This window comes from Sander vitreus, chromosome 11, assembly GCF_031162955.1.
Source record: "Sander vitreus isolate 19-12246 chromosome 11, sanVit1, whole genome shotgun sequence".
In the NCBI taxonomy this organism is placed as follows: Eukaryota; Metazoa; Chordata; class Actinopteri; order Perciformes; family Percidae; genus Sander; species Sander vitreus.
In genome coordinates this window covers 26,222,497-26,241,134 of record NC_135865.1, presented here as the reverse complement: position 1 = coordinate 26,241,134, position 18,638 = coordinate 26,222,497, and the positions used below count along the sequence as shown (strand labels likewise).

Sequence of the window (18,638 nt, the reverse complement as noted above, 5' to 3'; positions counted from 1 at the left end):
TTTTTTCAATTGAATTAACATTTTAAAACCCTTCAAGGCAGCTATAATCATTATTGACATTATGACTACTTGAACGTGAATGGGGTCGCTCGATAATATTGTCCTCTTGACACTGCAGACTTTATAGTGACTTCCAGCAGTCCGTTTTGTGACACAACTTTACTGTTTTGGTTCACTATAACCGCATCATTTTTGGTCGCAGCTGTTTTCAGGGAAAAAGCTCTCATAAACCCGTCATGTACCTGGCCACCACCAGACAGCAGAAATGCCAAGCTACTAGATGGGGATCACAGTGGAGCACCTAGCAGCTAATCAACCAGATACTTCCCTCAGTAAATATTGGACTCACTTTTTCGCCACTTGGATTTATCTTGCTGACCTGGAGATCAGACTAGCGAGCTTCTGGTCACAAGCTTGCTTCTCTAACCCACCACTCCATGCATTCATAGATAAGCACTGTGCGTGTGATGGACACTCACCCTTGCTTCTCACTAGTCTAATGAACCCAGATGCCCTAATGCATTTTCTCATCAATCTCAATTGCTATAGAGAATCCTATTAGCCTGCAGTTCCACAGCCCTCTAGCACAGTTGTAAATAAGACAATGGGTTGTGATTCATTGAGTGCCTAGTTGCTCACATGCGATGATGTTCTGATGATTATGGGTTTTTTTCCCCCGAGGGTTTATTATTGCTCTTCTTCCCTGCACCATGAGGGGAAGAAACCGAAAGAAAACATTTTTGTAAACGGACCAACATGAGATGAATCTCCTCTACAACTTTTAACTGGTTCGCTATTACTTATATGTTGCAGTTTGTTAAGGTTTATAATCTTCTGTCTCGTTCTGTATTTAACATTGTGGTGCTGTGCAGTTTACATTATTGTCACGGCATCATGATGCAGCAGCAGGTTAGACTGCACGCATGCACGCACGCACGCACGCACGCACGCACGCAGCCTAGATAAACTGCTTCCAGCAGCTCTGTTTCCCTGCAGTGTCCCATTTTTCACAGTTTACTTCAGCTGATGTTTGACAGCAAGAAATAATACTATACTACTGCAGCTCTGACTACACACTACTACAGCAGTTGGTAACAATTTCAGTCTTACACAGTGCTAGTTAATAACTCTGAGTCAACTACAATCTCATAACAAGAGGCAAACTTGGTTGACATAAAAGAGAACCAAGGCAACTTACAGTATCACTCTTAGTCACAGCTATTAACTATTAGGATTACACTGATGAAAGTCCCGATAGAAGAGTTACAGCTCTGACTTTCAGTCGGTTTCACTGACGTCAAAACTCCATCGTTTGGTTCAGTTAACATTAGAGCTTCAGTGTCTTCACAGTCTTTCAGAGAGGACAAGGAGACCTACTTTACAGAGCAGTCACAAGACCCAGGACACACACACACACACACACACACACACGAGGCTGTAGCTTGAAAGAACTCAGAAGTTCTTAGCCAGTCCACTTAATTAGGAATGGCTCCTGTGGGTTAATTAAAGGTTTGAGTCATTCATTCATCAACAAATAGGAGTGTTAATTAAACCCATCAGCCTCCAGTCACTTCACTGTTGAGTAAGCGGACACAAGATCTGCCTAATTCGGCATTTACACTACCAAACAACAATGTGAGGAATTCGTATGTTATTAGGGTGTGGGGGGGGGCAGGCTAATAGGATTCTCTATAGCAATTGAGATTGATGAGAAAATGCATTAGGGCATCTGGGTTCATTAGACTAGTGAGAAGCAAGGGTGAGTGTCCATCACACACACAGTGCTTATCTATGAATGCATGGAGTGGTGGGTTAGAGAAGCAAGCTTGTGACCAGAAGCTCGCTAGTCTGATCTCCAGGTCAGCAAGACAAATCCGGGGGGGAGCCTGCACTGGAATCAAGTGAAACAAGTGAGACTGAGTCTTTGTGGGTCACATTAGCTCAGTGTAATTACAGGTCTGCATGTCTTGCTACTGACGACCAGCTAAAATGTATGGAGCACAGCAAAATATTGTAAAATACTGTGCAGATGCTGGATCATTGTTGCCCTGAATTAAGGTAGGTGGAAAGCCAGCCTCTGTGAAAAGAAAGTCCCCTATTTCAATCTGTTCTCACGCCGAAGTCGTAAAATATGGACGTTTGTGTGTCAGTGTGAGATACGACGTAAAAAGCGCCCTTGAGCGTGTGGTAGAACGCACCTGGGAGAGCAGCAGTAGCGAGTAGTATAAAAGCCCGAAAATCCGCATAGGGAGGTTGGTTGGGGTGGTGGATGGGTCAAACACAGGACTTTCACACAGGAGACCGGGGTTTGTGTCCCGCATGTCACGTCTCCTAAACCCAACCGTCCCGTTCTTCTTTTACTAAACCAAACCGTCCCGTTCTTCTTTTACTAAACCCAACCGTCCCGTTCTTCTTTTCCTGAACTCAACCGTCCCGTTCTTCTTTTACTAAACCAAACCGTCCCGTTCTTCTTTTCCTGAACTCAACCGTCCCGTTCTTCTTTTCCTAAACCCAACTGTCTCGTTCTTGTCCCGCGTGTCATGGAAACGTAAGCCCACCCACGACCTTTTCCTTAACCTAACTGCGTCAAAAGTGACGCCAATAGTCCCGACCAAGCGCGTTTAGATAAAGCACGTTTATATATGACGATAAAGGAGACTTTTAGCGTCAATAACAACGCCAAAGGCACCTGACCAAGCGTCCGTATTTTACGTGATGGGAGTGAGAATGTGTTGCCTATTTGTAAGGACGTTTGCAGATATTAATGATATAGCATCATTTAACAAATTTAATTTAAAAACTGGCTGAATTTGAGTGTTTGAGATTGCAGCAGCATACATTCTTGAAGGGGCTGGATGCAGATGCCTGCTGGAGCCCTAAATCAAACAAACAACTGTGAAGATGAAAGTACTGCACAGTGTTAGTTTCCTCTGGTGTGCCCTGAAAGTTTTAGTTGTCCTATATGTCTGCATCTGAAGCCTGTCGGTTGTCCTTGCTCCTGCACCAGCAACTCCCCCTCCATGCTCAAAACAGAAAGAACAGGACATCTATTTTTGACCTATTCTCTCAACTGTTTCACTTGATGTGTTACAACACTCACTCGTGACAGAACTACACCTTTATTGTGACAACAAATCAAATCCGTTTAGGGTAAATTGTTGTAGTGAAGATTACCTGAAGTTACGTTAAGGTTTTGGTCATGGTTATGTTGAAGTAAAAGGTCAAAATAAGGCCTGCTTCAGCCCCCAATTGATTCCTATGATGTCATAGATACATCTAATAACTATGAAAAAGCCATGACACTAGCCTGAAATTACTACAACAAACATGTGAGTCTCTTTGGGTGAGAGCTGTAGACCGCCTGAGAAATAAGCCATGTAAACGACCGTTTTGGCCTCCAGGGAGCCTCAGATAAATAAATCACATAAATCAAGTACTTCATTCATTTTTTTATCATAACTAAGGTAAAGTAACATAAAAAGGAAACTGACCCTTTCAGACTTTAAAGCTATATTTACTGCAGTTAACCGTGCAGTAGGCCATTTGCACACGCAAAAAGTCAATTTGCAAACTGTCAGCCAATGTGTTTTTTTTGAATGGGGGGAAAGTTAAGAGCTTACTTAACCTCTATCTTTTCAGCACACTACAATTCTAATTTTCAACTGTTGTCCCTTGGCGTGTGTGTCTTGAACGTGTGTGTACGTGCCTGTGCGTTTACTTCCATGTGTAGCTGCAGCAGTTGTCTGATTTGCATCTCTCTACAGAAACACAAAACATCCTTGTCATCAGCGAGAGCATAAAACACACCATGGCTGCAGCAGGCAAATCAGCTGATCTCGCACTGTGTGTGTGTGTGTGTGTGTGTGTGTGTGCGCCTACAGTAAAGAGTATTCTTCAACACAAACCTCCCTGTTGTTTATAAGCGAGACAAAAACTAAACTGGGTTGCAGAAAGGCTATTTACATATTAAGGAAGATAACTGTGTGTGTGTGTGTGTGCGTGCATGAGTGTGTAAGTGGGAGGAAGTTTATGGCTGGTGCATTCAAAGTTTGATCTTTGAATGCATCCTGACAGGATGGGAGGAATTGACACGCGCGCGTGTGTGTGCGTGCGTGTGTGCGTGCGTGCGTGCGTGTGTACGTGCCTGTCTTTGCTTTCATCTGCAACATAACGAACATGACTCTGGAAGTAAATGACTAATAATTTTTTAAGCTTCCATGTCTGCCACTATGCTGTAAAACTCCCATGATTGCAGTGAGGTGAAATCAGCTCATCTATCTATACATTGCAAGAACGTCTGTCTGTCTGTCTGTCTGTTATGCACATATCTCTCGAACCGTTAGTCCGATGGATTTCAACCTTGACAGGTGTCTTGCTGCGGGCACGAGTAAGTGCAGTGCCAAGTTTGACGTTGTTTGGATTAGAAATGCAAATGAAATTGTTACCGCCTTTGACTCTTTTCCTGCTTCCAACGTTAGCTAGATGATTGCTGGATATACCAAGCTAACTTTTCTTCACTTTCCTGGAGCACGAGCGGACAGCTGAAATGAACATCACGACTGTTGTGTGGAATAAGGTTGGCGGAGAAAAAAGGCGCCACGCTTTTCCGTGTCTATTTTTTTCGCTAGGAGGAAACTCAAAAAAAAGCCATTTGCCTAACACTAAATATCAAACAAAAGCCAGACACTATATAGTATTAAGTTACTGTGAGATGTAGCCTACATTCACCACTTCTAACCAGAGGCAGAACATAAAGTAATCTCAGAGATTATTCCTTCACAGCGCGGTGCAAGGCGAGAAAATCTCAGAGCTGAACCGGGCACTTTTCATCAGACTCACCCCGGGTCGGGTTAATTAAGTCTACTGCTAACTAATATTAGTGTCGCCAAAACACCCACCCGTATCAAACCCATACTTCACCGTTAACGGTCAAGCCACTAAACCTGTATGGAAATGAACACCTCTGCCGAAATGTTAAATTCCTTAACGATCATACGACACGAGACAACGCTGTGCGTCTCTCTCTCTCTCTCTCTCTGCGCGCACACACACACACACACACACACACACACACACACACACACACACACACACCCCCACACCCACACACACACACCCCCACCCTCTGGTGGTTGATGAACGCAGATATGTGCTGATTAGCTCTCGTAACGGGCCGGGTGGGTAGTGCACTGCCATGACGCTAATGTCTGATTACTCCACATTAGCATTGTGATATTTTGTGATTACATTCTGAATCTGCAACGTTCTATGAAGTGGTTTGGGGTCCTTCTGTAAGTAATTTATGGGGTACAATTTGGTTTTGATGAATTCTATAAGCAGCAATACCACAGGCCAAGCAATCGGCCCGTTCCAAACGGGCACATTTTCAACAGGCACTGCACTAGTTCTCATAATGAGACATCCACAGGAACAAGTGCAGGGAGGAGGTGTTAAGAGCAGCTCCACATCGCCCTCTGTAGGACACAACAGTAACACTCCAATCGGGGTGTGTGTGTGTGTGTGTGTGTGTGTGTGTGTGTGTGTGTGTGTGTGTGTGTGTGTGTGTGTTCTAGTTCTAATACAACGGTAACCTTGATCACCATGAATGCTGCATTTGTGGAATGTATTGTCTTGTTCTGACCAGCTGGCATTTTACTCCAACAATGTTCTGGTTTAAAATCAGACTCAGACTTAAAACACCCAGAGTCACATTGTACACAGGCACTCATAAATAACACTAACAATTAGGCGTTGCTTAAGCCTTTCAAGGCACTAGAAACAACAAAGCCACAACAGTAACATTTCATAAACGTATGGCTGAAATTGTGGCCCCATTTCCCCGCCGGTGCAACGGATTAAACTTCCTCTCCCCATGCTCAGACACCTTCCATTAAAGCCATCAGTTAGATGTATTGAAAGATCATCTACGTTCTATTTCATCATCCTCAATAAATAATGCATACATACGGGATGACCATTTAACAACATGTATTTGCTGGGTACATAGAGCAGGTTGCATCTATATTGTAATGTCCACATCTCACCAATAGAGGTCGACACAGATCAGATTACTTGAAGTGATCTGACTACAGGAAATCACTGATCTCTGCTTCTGTCTGACCAAAGCGAAACGCACGATGAAAATGAAAAAAGCTGAAGGCGTTATTTTATTTAGTGGTTGCATTCAGATTTTTGTATTTTCATATCTGAATTCCAGAAAAAATAAATAAAAATAAAATCACAGCTGGACTTTCCAGAGCTACATAATGACTTAAATCCATTCAACCAAGTCACCAAAGTGGAGCCAATGAAAAAGCAACGACAAAACAATGTCGTGACCAGACCTCTCTGAAGTGCCGCAAGGTTGTCACACTCATTAACTGAACTACGTCTATCAACACTGCACCATGAAGAACATACTGGTCCTGAGCCAGAATAGACTGAGAAAAAAATAGATAATCATCAAGTACAATGCCTTCTTTTTTTTCATTTCATTTATATCTTTTACGGTTTACTTTTTCAATTTTTTTTTAGTCATCTATTTTTGCTTTTTTACACCAAAGCAGAGCTTGGCGATATGGAAAAAAATAAATCAAATATGTTTGACCAAATATATCAATGTTGATATTGCGGCGATATTGTATAGAGTTGACTACTATTGACTAGCACTATATTCGCTTTTAATGTGGATACAATGATTAAGTGGGTAAAGGCCAATAATAAAGCAGCTAGTGAGTCTGGTAAGTTCAGAAAATGACATCACTTTACTATAATGCAGCCTTTAAAACCAGGAAAAGACAACACTTGTATTACATCACGATATCCAGAATGTAGGACGAGATCTAGCCTCATGTATAAAAAAATTCAATTGAAATTGAATATATGGATATCGGTATAATATCGATCTATTGCCCAGCCCTACACCAAAGCAAACAAAACAGTATTATTGTTGCAAATCAAGTCATAAACCCAAAAACACAAAAGCCGCAGGTCAGAGTTCATCTGGACTTCAGGTTTGTTCTTCCTACCTTTCCCTGAGCCGAAGAAGCAGTCCATCTCCACGCTGGAGCGCGAGTGGGACACGCAGAGTGTGGAGCTGGGAACCAGTCCCTCCTGTGGCGGGCTGCGTTCGGTGGTTCGGACCAGACACCAACCGGGCCGCTCGCTCGGCCGCTCCAACAGCTCCACCGTCTGGCCTGGAGGGAAGACAGTAGTCATTATACATCTCAGTCGTCTCATTTTACAAGTGTTGGGGCATATTTTTCTCAGGTAAAAATGTCATGCGTTTGAGTTTTAAAGAGTAACATCTTTTCTTGCCTAACTTAAACATTTTTGAATTAGTTCCCCACCCCCCCCGTGTGACAGATGTGGTATCGCAGAGGGATCACTGCAGCAGCTCCAGTGACACATTTAACCGTCTTTCTAAACAATGTCGGACAAATATGTAGCCGGTTTGTAATCTGGCTATTCTTGGTTGCCCTTCCTCCCCATCAGAGGGCAATTATTAGAGCAGGCGTGGTTGCAGCCAAACATTTTTTTTTACTGAATTAGAAAGTCTCCACTGTCCCCATGTTTCAGGAGGTGGCTCAATGAAATGCTCTCTATGGCTGAGATGGAACGGATTCGTTTTAACAAAAGGAATTCACAAAAATACTTTTTGAAGGTGTGGAAACACTTAAAATGAACTCAGTTGTGCCTCTTGGACAATTTAGGCCGGCTACACACTGGCTGCGTGGCGTGAGCGTGGCGTTTCTGTTGCGTGTCAGCGGCGTTGCGGCTTTACACACCAGAAACGTGTCTGCTGCTGCTGCTAGCCTTGTCTGTACACATGTATGTTCCCCATTGATTTACTGCACTCAAGCAGTAGTATACTTCATGTTAAACATCAATATACACTGATTTGATTACAGCAAAGACAACGTCGGCAGTATTGACGGCAAAATAGGCTACAGAATATTTCGTTTTGAATTGACAGGTGCAATATTTTTTTAATTAAATTACATTTATATCTGCATTTATCTGCAAACCTAGAAACTTTCCAACATCAAAATGTCATTTATTAAATGTATTTGTGTCAAAATGACATATAAACATCTTTTCCTATTCTATTCTATTTTGCCTGGAAACGCTTCCAACACGCTTGCGTGTCGCGTGAAAAACAGGGGTCGGTTCTATTTCTAGCATGGTCGCGTTTTCGGCGCGGCTCGAGCGGCGCCTGAGACGTGCGTGTCACGCAGGCAGTGTGGAAGCTCTAACCTGTTACCATGGGAGCCGAAATAAAAACGGACACGCCACGCAGCTGACACGCTCACGCAACGCAGCCAGTGTGTAGCCGGCCTAAGAAATCTGGTTTTAAACCTGCAAACTTGTACTTGTAACTGCTTTACATAATTGTATTTTCTGTTGCATCCCTATTATTCAAATGTATTTATCAAATAAGTTGTCCAATTCTGAATGTTTTATTGTCTTTCTGTATTTCTTATGATTGTACTCTCTGTGTTGTTGTTCTGACTCGATGACATTGTAAATGAGGAATGCCCCTCAGTGATCGAGGATAAATAAAAGGTTGAATGAATGAATGGAAACCATTTTTGATATCGCTTGATGAGACCTAAATGTCTGAGTTGTGCGTTTGCTGCAATGCTATACGCCCTCAATCTGAGCATGCTTTGATCTTGCACTCTGATACTCCGCAGCCCTCCATCTGTGTGTGTTTTTTTTTGTTTTCTCTTTTTTTGTCTTTCTTCGCTTCTTTTTTTATTGCCGTCTTGTCTACTGTGTGACTGTTGTGAGAGAAATTTAAAAAAGTATAAAAAAAGAGAAAAAAAAAACAAACAAAAAAACGCATAAACCCAAACTAACCCACACCACTTCATTTAAAATGAGCAGGCTTACATATAACCCAGACCACCTGCAGTATTTGGATTTAACTACTTAACCCTCTGAGGACGAAAGACGCACCGGCGCGTCCAAACAACACTCCTACTCTACTCCTACTCAAAAAGCAACATTTATTTACCATTTGAATCATACAGTATATAACCTAAGACTTTGGTAAACTCATTTCAAGCACCGAAACAATTCGTACAACACGTCTATAAGTTAAGGTTTGTTTTCAAAAGAGATTTGAGGAATTTCAAAAAGTGAACTTCAACATTTCAGCTTTAGCGCCAAATTATCTCTTTACACATTGGTCCAGAAAAAATGTGGGCGTCACTGTACGGAAAGCTGATTGTTGACATTGTGATATGAAACATATGGGGATCAGTTATATGCAAATGCCCTTAGACCTCAGAGGGTTACCTCGAGGAGCACAGTCAACAGGCGGACCCAGACTGAAACGTGTGAACAGGTTTCTCTCACCGGTGCTGACCGACATCTCTGTGCTGCATCCTGCTGTGAAGTCCTGAAGGACGACTGTCAACTCACAACCACCAGAGAGCTGCAAACAGAGAGAGAGAGAGAGAGAGAGAGAGAGAGAGAGAGAGAGAGAGAGACATTTGATTAGACTTCAAACCTCAAAATATTACTAGGAAAACAAGTTCTTTGTTTAGATGTTTAGGTAAAAAAAATATATATATATGGTTACACTTTACTTGAAGGTATCTACATAAGAGTGACATGACACTGTCATGAACGTGTCACGCGTCAATATTTGTTAAAGGCAAAACATGTGTCAATCCATTCTGAATGAGGTATTGTGGTGACGTCCCAGCCTACAAATCGTATCCTACAGACTAAAAATCTTTGTTTGGTACAAATCCTCGCCAAAAAAATAAATCACATCAATCAATGATTAATCAATTAAAATAAGAATAATGATACAAAAATGATCATTTCCTCCAATATCGTGAATCATATCAAAATTTCAGTCAAAACAACCGCAATTAAATATTTTCCTCATATCGTGCAGCCCTATTTCTAATGTTCTTAATATACATTTTTGTCTCAAATACTCTGCTGTGAATCCACTTGATGGTAGTGCAATAGAAAACTTCATCCATCAGTGTTTGCACAATAAACAGTATTATTTCAATATTCACATTTCCGTACTGAAAATATAGAAGTTTTAATTCTCTGCAGGCTGAACCGGAAGCAGGAGGACATTACCTCTCTTTGGTTTTATAACAAACACTGAACCTTACCAACAGAAGAAAGAGATGAGCTGAACATTAGAGCAAAAAGTTGTGAGAGTGTGAACAAAAAAATCCTCAATTTGTTCTGAGACCAACCAGGGACAAAATGACTGCTGTGTCTTTGTTAGCACAAACATTTCTACGCAATGGAAACCTGAAGCACTTCCTGACCTTTAGGACTAATCTGTAGGATCAGTGTGACTGCTGTCAAGACAGGGATTCATTCATCAGTAGTATTATATAGTCCATATAAGGCTTGATCCAGTTCTGATGCATTATACCAGATAATCAAACATGTTCAGTCAACACACCGGAGCAACTGTGGGTAAAACAAAATGTATCTTTGAGCAACATCTTGCAGTTGCAGCATGCCTTTAAAGCCCCTGTACACGGTGTTTGGTGTTTTAAGCCCCCAACGTCGTCTTCCAGGCAGCGCTGCCTGGAAGGCACTAGGATTAGGCAATGGTTAGGGTTAGGGTTTCTCGAGAGTATTGACATTTTGTTGTTGCGTGACTTTGGTGTTTTTTTGTTTTTTTAAAACATACAGTTTGCCACATGAACACCCCTCCCCCCTGCATCACCACCCACCCAGACAAAAATCAAGAAAAGATGACACAGTAACTACAATATTCAAGACCATTCAACCAAATAGTAACAAAATAGACAATAAACCAAATAAACATATGTATAAATGACAACACCATAAGCCCATCATAAACATCTCTCCCCAGCACAAAGCTTCCTAGGAGCCCTGCAGAAAGCTCAGGTACTTTCCCAATTTCCTAGTGTAGACATCCAATCTGGCAAACCGTTTATATGTCATCCTTTCAAATGCCGCCACCCTAGCCATCTCACAAGCCCACTCCTGGATTGACGGCACCTTCCTTCCGGCTCCTCCATCCTCTTAAAACAATCTGTCTGGCTATAATTAAACTAGTCTGGACCCAGCTTCTTATGTGCTTTAACATCCCGTTTAGGATTGACCCATCTCCCAGAACAAATAATCTCGGGCTGAATGGAACCTGAGTCCCTGCAATCTGACATAGGTTATTATGTAGACTTTGGTATTTTAAAAGGGTTAGGAACTAACAAAAAAACTAAATGATCAAGGCAGCGGTAGAGCAGCAGGTGTTCTGCGAGGTAATATTACTGTATAACATTTTTTTTAGGCGTCTAAAATATATTTAGCTGCTGCCCCCTGTCCACAGCAATACATTGCTTAGCTTCCGTGTCGGTACCCCTGTCTGCTTCTCCAAACTGGGGGACCCCCCCCCCCCCATCTACTGTAGCCAACACACTGACTATGGAGAAGTAGCTCAGACATCCCCACTTCAAAAAAATCCAAACTATGCCTTTAAGTCTGCAGGTTAAGAGGCTGTCCAAATTCACAAGAATTCAGCTGTCAAACATCTAAGGCTATGTTTAGACGGAAACATTCTGAAGAGAAAACGCAAAAGTGGCGTTGCGTTCTCACTTTTTATTCCGCGTTTAGACGAGCGTTATGGGGGGAAAATCTGCGTGCATATGGTGACGCAAAAGTGTGTGAAATGCGATCCACCAAGTCCGCGCACCTGCGTAGAACCTTCCTTCTACATGTCTCCCTCTCCTCCTCTCTCCCTCTCCTCTCCCTTGTAGCGCGAAGCGAACAACAAAGGACGAGGAGGGGGGAGTTGTTGCTCCAAAGTTTCACTTTTTTGCGTTTTTAAGCCCCAAAAATACCATCGGCGTGTAAACGAAAGGCACATCTGATCAAATATTTTGTCGTTTTCACCCGCGAGCGTATTCGTGTAAACAGGGCCTAAATGTTTGACATTTGACTTCGCTTTGAATGTGCACTTCCAGATCCTCACTGTAAAAGGATTTGTACTCAGACTGAAAGACATTTCAAACCGAGTCAGACGTTTTCATCATCATATGGTGGCCCTGAAGTGCAAATCACAACAGCAAATAGAAAAACGCAACAGCAAATCATAAAACACAACGGCAAATAGGAAATCACGACGGCAAAAAAGAAAACACGACGGCAAATAGAAAAACAAAAAACGGCATTAACTTCTACCGGAAAAGGTAGGGCCTATCTAGCAGAGGACGGAGCCTCCTGAAAGGACAGACGGACTGTCTCTCTGTTAAAAGTAGGCGCTTTTCCATGTTTTTCACCTCTCCTTCTGTTAAAAGACAGACAGTCCGTCTGTCCAATCAGGAGGGTCCATCCTCTACTAGATAAGCCCTACCTTTTCCGGTAGAAGTTAATGCCGTTGTGTTTTAAAATTTGTTGAAGTGTTTTCATATTTGCCGTCGTGTTTTCTTATTTGCCGTCGTGTTTTCATATTTGCCGTCGGGTTTTCATATTTGCCGTCGTGTTTTCATATTTGCCGTCGCGTTTTTCTTTTTGCTGTTGTGATTTGCACTTCAGGGCCACCGTATCATCACGCCGAGCTGACGGTTAAATCACGTTCCACGGATTATTGATCGCACTGAGCTCGATAACGTGATCTCAGAGAAATCATCTCGAGCTGCAGTTGTAAATACTATCAGCTAGACAATTTGCAAAGTTAATGATTGACAGAAGGTGAAACAAAAAGTAATATGCAACCCACAGTTTTAGTCATAAAGTGTGGACGGTCCATGCTGTGGACTGGACTGTCCTAATGGAACTGAAATGAGGACATTGACACACACACACACACACACACTTGATAGCGATATGGTTGATGTCATACTGCTGAGGCGTGTTGACCTTTACTCCCATTAAATTGTTCAGAGACGCAAGCGGACACTAATCCAGAGAAGAAGAAAAAAATATGCCATATTGTATATATACGATACATAATCGTGTGCACCATTGTCATAATGTTTGTTAGAACTGCCTATCATTTTCATGAACCATTAAAGTGCTTCCTCGGATTTATGGCCACTGGGTTATGTAGATAATGTGCTGAACTGAATGGCTGTTATTGGCTAATATTGATGTGGTCAAGTGTTTAATATAAAATATGATTTATTGTATCTAACAGTTGTTTTTTTTAGGACCTTGAGGAGGGGGGTGTGACAGCTCCTAGGCCTCAAGACCTATTAAGTCCCTTTGGTTGCTGGGATCTGGAGATTGGCTAATGAGGACTGATGATTGACACCTGGATGAACTGATTGCTCACATGTCCATAAATAGGAGTGCCTGGGGAGTCACTCTTCCTCTCTCCCTCCTTAAGGTCGCTTGGTTTGCTTGGACTTTGGGTTGAGTTACTTTTGCGTTCTAACATTGCTACACCTACACACATGCATACACTACACACATTACTGATAAACTAAACACATTTGATTTAATTGAGCAAACGTGTGTTCTCCACATTTTGTCATACCTTTGAGCCAGGTCATGTCTCTGAACAGCACGCAAAGATGTATACGTCACCAATGGGACACAAGATTAAAAAGGTAACAGCACAAATTCAGCGGATTGAAATGAAAAGTTAGAGCTGGGCGATATGGAGAAAATCAAGTAGCACGATATTCTTGACCAAATGCCTCGATGTCGATATGGCGACGATATTGTAGGGTTAACAATTGGTGCATTCATGAAATATTTTCACAATGACATTTTAGATAAATTATCATCAATAACGTGGATATAATGACGAAGTGGCTAAAGGCAAATAATAAAACAGCTAGTTAGTCTGTTAAGTTCAGAAAATAACGTCACTTCACTGTATAGCAGCCTTCAAAACCAGGAAAAGGCAACACATGCCATACTACGATACCCAAAATCTAAGGCGATATCTAGTTACATTTATTGATATTGATTTAATATCAATATATTGCCCAGCCCTATGACAATTGCAGGATAAGAAAATGTGTGTTTAAAACAAACAAGTTCACCGATAAAGCTTCCTGTACTGAACTGACCTGGATGCCTGTGTACTGTAGAAACACACCGTCAGCTGTGTACCGTACTGTGGAGTGTATCAACTAGCGAAGCCAGACGTAACAGCGCATCACATGGATCTATTTTGTTGTTCACCAACAGGCAGCAGTCACGCCGGGCGGCAACACAACCAAACTGAGCTTACGTTATATAAATAAATGACATCAAATGGATTTAGTCAGTCGTACTAGTTGCTTTTGTGAATTGGCACAATTCCCAGATTTCTCTGACAATGCAGCCAGGGAGAGGGATCCCACCACAGCTCAGTTTCTTCCTTGTTTTTTTTCGGGGAGTTTACCTCATCTCAATCGAGGGTCTGAGGACAGAGGGTGTCATAAGCTGTATAGATTGTAAAGCCCCCAATGTGTGATACTGGGCTAAATAAATGAAATTGACTGGACTAAACACTATAAGCAAAAGCTAAATCTGTGTGTACTGTAAAGACATTAAAGTGGCGCCAGGCTGTAAATGAAGCTATGCTCTCTCTTCCTACATCTACCTTGTCTGCACTACTGCCCAATGGCTTGGAAAATGTCAGGGGGAGTGTGTGTGTGTATATAAGCAGGCACTCCTTGCCAGGCTAAAGATCTCCTAGCAACGAGGACCCCTGTTTCTATAAAAAGGTGCAGGTGAGTTCATACCTGACAGATGGCCACGCACACACACAGCGCCAAAAGGCCCTGCAGCCCCCACGCAGGTGTTGCCACTTATTCTGGCTGATTAGACCTCTGCTCAGGTTGAAGGTGGAGCTATACTGGGTATTGGGACGTCACCAAACTTCATGTACTAATAATAATTTAATGTTAATTAGTTGGGCCGGCGTGCCGCTACACTGAATGTAGCAGCGGATATCCAACAGCAGCAGGTGGGTGAGTTGCTGTGGGAATCTTTAAATCTCTCCACAGCTTTTACGTGTATTTTATTGTCTCACCGGTACTCAACTTGCACCTAAAGCTTGATTTATACTTCTAAGTCAAATTTACGCCGTGGCTACGGCGTACGGACCAACGCCGAACCCTACGCCGTAGCCTGACGTGCACCTCTCGAAAAAATGTTAACGCTGCGGCGATGCACGTCGCTCGGCCGTGACTTCGTAGCGTTGCATTCCCCCCCGACTCATTTCCTGGTTCTCCTTCTCCATAGACAACATGAAATCAAGGAGAGGGTTAACTTTTCCTGCTCCAGATTTCCCACCGTGGTCAGAAAGAACAGGGGAGACACTTTGTTTCTCTCACTAGGACTCTAGAGTCGCTACTCGCTCCGAAGCTAAATCGCCGTCACTCTCTCTCACTTTCTCCCTCGCTCTACCACCCGCTCCCCACACACACACACACACACACATTCCGGCTCGACGCACACACCAACGCACACGTATAAACTTCAGGCCACTTACGTAGGCTACGGCGAAAGCTCTGCGTGGAGTCTCCGCAGAACCATTAATCACGCTTTACACCTTCATTGCCAGTTGTCATTCAGGCAAAATAAACAGAAACACCTGCGTAGTTGACCAGGAGTGTGTAAAAGCTAATCCGACTGGTAACTGCAGGTTCACTACATGTCAACAACATTTGGCATCCATGTTTAGATTTAAAAGGCCCCGAACAGCCACACAGGTGTTTAAAGTTAATGTGGCTGATTGGACCTTTTCCAGGACTGTGTGGGTGTGGTTAGACTGAGTGATTGACATCTTCCTGAGTCCACTGTTAAGTGTTGTTGCACCTGTTAGGGCGGGACAAATGACACCTTCATCCTCCTTATTGGTAGAAAGAATTTGTGACCTAATAAGTTCCCATCTAAGCTCCGGCCCACCTTCAACCTGAACAGAGTCTAATCAGCCAGAATGACTGAAAACACCTGTGTGGGCGTTCAGACGCTTTAAAACCGCTGTTTGATAACAAGGTCACCCAATGGTAGCAAATGTGCAAGATCAATGGGAAGCCAACAACTGTATTGTTTACTCTCCATCCATGGACGGACTATAAAACAATGGGCCCCGGGCCACAGACATGCAAGAGCAACCTGTCTACATAGGAACACGACACCCACATTTAAAAGGGTCTCAAAGAATCGTTTGTAGTTGTTTTGTGGTCATTTTACATATCTTTGTGGTAGTTTTAATTTTTTTTCAGCACCATTTCGTGAGTCAGTACCCCTGAACAACCCCCCCCCCCCCCCCAATCCAATCCACAATCTGTAAAATGTAAAAGCATGGCTGATCAGTGGAAACTAGCCATCATTCTGGTGCCATCTTATGATAATATTTTATTTCTAAACTGGCTGTATATGCTGAAGCCAAGGTTTATCCATCTGAATTTTTAGTGTTTCAAAAAAAAGGAAATGTGTTTGGATCTACAGAGAAGCATTAAGTCGTAGGGTGTTGTTTTTTTTGATGAAAATAAGTGTGTGTTTGAGGGTGTCTTGTGCTCTACTGCTCTCTGTAATATGCTTTTTTTATGCTCACTGAAAACGCATGCGTGCGGCAGCGTGTGGTGGTCACATGTTTGAGCACAGGACAACAATCACACTTCACCTCCAACAGCAGAAAGAATGGAACCAGTTGAGATAAGGAAACTTGCGCTGTTATGAGTCATTATCCAGTGAACGACGAACTGAGGATTTTCACTTGCTAGCAACGGATGGCTCTGCTTAAATGTACAGCGGCCTATATTTATCAGTAGTTGAGTGACGGCGGGGTTATTGAAAAATGTCTGATGGCTTTAAATGGTTGGACTTTGGTCGCACTCATTAATGCAGTGTGAGGTCACAAGTGAAGATGTTTTCCAAGAACTTCTAGTCTATATTTTTTTTTAATGGGGTCTTGTGTCCAGAAAAGGGGAAAGACTCATTAGCCTTATTCAGGCTTGCACTGACCATGACTGCTGAGCGACACATTGAGATTATTGAAACCGTTGGATTTCCTCTGTTGTTCTTTCGGGGAACAACAGCCTTTCATGGGCATCCCGCCAATCCCTTTAAAACAAGTATAAGGTATACAAAAGTGTTGTGATAAAGCATATTCAACATGCTTGATATTGCAATACAATTAGACTAAAGACAGTACAAAGAAATACGAAAAAAAAAAAATATATATATATATATATATATATAAAAAAAAAATGGAGAAAAAAAGATGACTATACATACTGGCCTGTTAAGTGATCTATAGAAATTACCAAATGTTTTGAAAGCCTGCCCTTTTCCATAGTCATATCACTTCTGTCTCACGCACACAGGCTTCTGAAATGTTTGCCAGGGAGTGAAAACTGCTAACATAAACCAGAGTGACAGTGAATGGTTATGTGGGAAAAAAAAAAGAAGTGATAGTCGGGGACCACCAACCCGGTCTCCAAGGAATTACTCTCATATGCAACTGATTTGCAAAACTTTCACATTCACTGGCAACATTTTTGTTCCAGTGCAAGAAATAAGTGACACATTGTTATGCCGCAGCGCCTGACTTCTACACTGAAGGACTGTCTTGTACTTTAAGTCAGATTTGACTTTTTCCAATATTCAGAAGAAGACCAAGCTCCTTTCAAGTGTTTGGAGTTGCCCAAACACGATTATAAAACACGTTAATCGTGCTTTACTTGCCAGAAGGGAATATTGTGGGGAAAACTAATGAAAAACATGGACATTTTGTGGAGGTGATTAAGAAACATAATCCAGACGGATTTAGCTCATGCCAAAGAGTTATACATAAACATATGTCTGTGTGCAGTGTGACATTTCTATCATGCTTTTCTGTTTAAGTTCCTAATACAGTTAATTTAGCCAAATACCTATTTTCTTATGACCACAGATAGAGATATTAGAGACTTTGTCACAGCTACAACTAAAAGAGCTAGCAGCATTTAAGATGTTGAACAATGTCTGTTACCATCATTTTCATTTGAACAATGTCTGTGAACTGTAAAGCTCAAGCACGGTTTTGCTGGTCAAATTTACTGACTCATTTATTTATTTTACTGCTTATCCATAAGAAATGACATATTCAGCAGATGTGTGTTATTATAAAGGCCCTGTTCACACGAATACGCTCGCGGGTGAAAACGACAAAATATTTTATCAGATGTGCCTTTCGTTTAAAGGCCAAAAAACACCCTCCAGAGTGGAAATCTTAGGGCGTTTTCACACATACCTCATTTGGTCCAGACTTTCGGACTTTTCAGTTTGAGCCGAACCAAAATTACAGGTGTGAAACCGCCACCAAATTTTGGTCCGATAAAAAGAGGTGGTCTCGGTCCGGACCAAACTGAACCATGGTCCGGTTCGTTTATAGTGCGAGAGCATTTTTTGGATGGTTCGGACTTTCGGACCAAATACAAGAAGCCAGAAGTCAGTAGGGGAGAGCAGCAGCAGTCAGTAGGGGAGAGCAGCAGCAGTCAGTAGGGGAGAGCAGCAGTCACACAGGAACCTTGGTCCGGACCTTGGGTTGGACTTTCAGGTGTGAAAATGCCCTTAAAAAAGGCTCCATCGTCGCGTTCCCATCTAAAAGGTAAAAACGCACTGTGTGAGTGTGTGTGCCGTGTGTGTGCCGTGTGTGTGTGTGTGTGTGTGTGTGTGTGTGTGTGTGTGTGTGTGCA

General features: G+C 42.4%; 1 protein-coding gene across 1 annotated transcript in view; it reads right to left on the bottom strand.

The window, feature by feature from the left end:
* Positions 1-18,638, bottom strand: part of kalrna (kalirin RhoGEF kinase a) — a 112,840-nt gene that overhangs the window by 55,135 nt on the left and 39,067 nt on the right. Inside the window, exons 25-26 of the mRNA XM_078262544.1 lie at positions 9,364-9,442; positions 7,029-7,196 (exon numbers count right to left, since the gene is read on the bottom strand). Coding sequence (XP_078118670.1) covers positions 7,029-7,196; positions 9,364-9,442 — 247 coding nt within the window. The remainder of the gene's footprint in view (positions 1-7,028; positions 7,197-9,363; positions 9,443-18,638) is intronic.